This window comes from Gekko japonicus, unplaced genomic scaffold (assembly GCF_001447785.1).
Source record: "Gekko japonicus isolate JY-2015 unplaced genomic scaffold, Gekko_japonicus_V1.1 scaffold1884, whole genome shotgun sequence".
Lineage (NCBI taxonomy): Eukaryota > Metazoa > Chordata > Lepidosauria > Squamata > Gekkonidae > Gekko > Gekko japonicus.
This window is the reverse complement of record NW_015176030.1, coordinates 174,919-177,744: the sequence shown is the minus strand read 5'-3', so window position 1 is coordinate 177,744 and position 2,826 is coordinate 174,919. Positions and strand designations below refer to the sequence as shown.

At 55.4% G+C, this 2,826-nt stretch overlaps 1 protein-coding gene across 1 annotated transcript in view; it reads left to right on the top strand.

Annotated features, from left to right (window-relative positions):
• The first annotated feature begins 1,001 nt into the window (after nt 1-1,001).
• MIER3 (mesoderm induction early response 1, family member 3) overlaps nt 1,002-2,826 on the top strand; it is a 16,882-nt gene continuing 15,057 nt past the window's right edge. Inside the window, exons 1-2 of the mRNA XM_015426620.1 lie at nt 1,002-1,164; nt 1,979-2,003. Of these exons, the coding sequence (XP_015282106.1) occupies nt 1,156-1,164; nt 1,979-2,003 (34 nt within the window). The 5' untranslated portion in view covers nt 1,002-1,155. The remainder of the gene's footprint in view (nt 1,165-1,978; nt 2,004-2,826) is intronic.

Genomic DNA, 2,826 nt, shown 5'->3' with positions numbered 1-2,826 from the left:
CTAGTATGATAAGGATCCTGGGAGGAAAATCCAGGTATAAGAAGTAGCAAGGGAGAACAGAGCTTGAGACCTATACACAAATAGGCATCCTCCTGGGTGATCATATCCCTGGTTGGCAAGATCGTTATATTGGGAAACAGAGGCAAAACTTGCTCACAAGCGATGCAGTTTTCCACTTAGAAAACGAGAACATCTAGCTACATCTGAATGACCATTGTATGCTGTCAGCTGTTGGCAGGGGAGGTGTTTTCAAGACTGGTGGGAATGAAACAACGCCTGTTTAATCAGGATGCCCTTTTTGTCAGCCGGTGAAATCGACCAGCTCATCCATATGGTATGTGTTAAATGTTTACCAGGAATCATTTACTCTTATGTGTTCACTACCTGTGCATGGCGTTAACTCCTGAGGAGCCGCTACCACCTGTCTGTTTACGTCTGTGACGAAGGGAGGTTTGACTCTCGAAAGCTTATCCCACCCCCCCACCCTACCCCCAATCTTGTTGGTCTCTACTGGACTCGAATCTAGCTGTTCTGTTTAGGCAGTGGACCAAGATCTTATGACTGGAATCACCCATTAGTTCATGTCAAAGGAGCAATTTAAAGAATTTAGTGATCACTGACTGTAGCTTCAGGGCACTTGTACACCTTACTGAGTGGAGGGTTTAAGGCGAGATGTGGAGATGTCAGCATGTGTGTTTGTTTTCAGGCGGGGTAAATCCCCTTGACAGCCCCCTCACTTTTCTCCCTCGAAGTATGGAGCCTCGGGGCGGAGGCGAGATAAGAGCCACCTCTGTTCTTTAACCACCACCCTCCTCCTGTCACTCCGCTTCTGAAGTGGCTCTCCGGGGCGGGGGGGGGGGGGGAATGGAAGAGGTGCCTGTCAAACTTCAGCAAGTAGCTGGAGGGACCCTGTCCGCTCCCTGGGCTTGAAGGCGGGAGTTCCTCCCCGTCAGACATATAGCGCGCCTCTCGGCGGGGAGCGTCCGTCCGTGGGAGCCCCAGGGAAGGGGCTGCGCCTGCGGGGGACCCCCAAACTTCTCCCTCCCTCTCGGCCGGCCGGAGTCGCGGTCCCGGTCCCGGCCGGGCTGCCATTGGCTTAGCGGCCCCATCCGGGCACTTGGCGCATCGCTGCCGCTCTGCCCGAGCGCTCCCAATATGGCGGAGGTGAGCGGGGAAAGCGGGTAGGGGCGCTGGGGTCCGGCGGGTTCCTGGCGGGGCTCCGCCGCAGCGCGGCCCCCCGCGGGTCCCTCGGCAGCCCCATGACTCCCCTCGGAGGGTCGGAGCCCCCCCGAGGAGGCCGCCGAGGCCGGCCGGGGGGCCCCCGAGCCCACAGTCCCGCCGCAGGGCTTGGGGCGGCCGCCCTCCGCCGGGCTCCCGGGGGCCGAGGCGGGGGGTGGAGGGAGAGCGGCCGGCCGGCTCCTCAGGGGGTGGGCAGGCGGCGGCGGCGGCGTTCGCCGACGGGCAGCCCGGCTCCCTCCGTCACTGCCTCAGGCAGGCAGGCAGCCAGCCAGCCCCTGTCAGCTCTCGGGCGGGCCCGGCCCGGGATGGGGATGGGGGCGTCGGGGCCCGGCGGTGGCGTCAGTGAGGGTGAGGTGGAGGGGTGGAGGGGAAGGGGCGGGGGGCGCCGCTCCGAGAGCGCAGCGAGCAAAAGGGGACGGCGGCGGCCAGGGGTGGACGGGACCGGGCGAGGAGGGATGGAGACGGAGTCGGTGCGCCCACATAGTGGGGGGTGGGGAGGGAGGAAAGGAAGGGAAGCGGAGAGACAAAAAGCCGAGGTGGGAAGTTGGAGAGGTGACGAGAGCGGGAAGGGAAGATGGGGTGGGTGTGCGAGAGACAGCGAAGGGGCGAGCAACTTGGAAGGGGCCCGCCCGGAGCGGCGCTTCCAAACTCCCTGCCCACCAGATCCTCCGTGCCCGACCCTTTGGGGGCAAGGCAAGCCCGGCTCCTAACGCATTCTTTCTCCTCTTGCTTGTTCCAGGCTTCCTTTGGGAGTTCGAGCCCAGGTTTGTCCTGTTCAGTTCCTTCTTCTGTGATTCCGGCATTGGGAAGCTTTTGGGTACGGTTAAGGGCCAGGTTCCAGGCACATCTGTCAAATACGCTTTGTGCATTTTCTCCCATTTGTTACAGTGACCTTTCTCTCCCCCCCACCCCCCTTCTCTGTTTTGTTTTCATTTTAAAGTCAACACTTTTTGATTCTTAATCAAAATGTGGAGCATTCCGTAGAAGTGTTCTTGCTTATAGAGTTGATATCAATAGTTGATAGTGGTTGGTTTTGCTGTGTTGTGGGTGCTATAAAAGCTAAAAAGTTAAGTTTATGAACTAAAATCTGAGATATTTGTGAGAGCACAGGCTGCCAGAGCCTCTGATGTCAGGTGGTCACTGCTTTAAATGGTCACTAGTTCAGCTGTACCAAACTTCTTACTCCAAAATAATGACTTTGGAGAGTTTTTGCATTGCCGTAAGGGATTTTAATCTAATTCTAAACATGATTACTTGGAAGCCCCCTTCTTGGTAGGTGTGTTGGATCTTTCAGCCTTGCCGTACCAAACTTATATAAGTCAGTCCCATTCATTTCAGGGGACTGATTCTTTTTCAGTAGTATTCTGCTGTTCCCCAATAACTTCTAATGGCAGTTCAGAACAGAAAAATAAAATAAAATACAACCAGCCTGTAATGTGAAACAGTAAAAGATAATTAACATAAAATAACTATAATTTTAACTAACCAAGACTGTATACTTAGTGTGAAGTAAGTTCTGTTAAAATTAGTGGAGTTTCCTTCTGTGGTTAGGATTAGGTTATGAGTATGAGCAGGGTACATGTATAC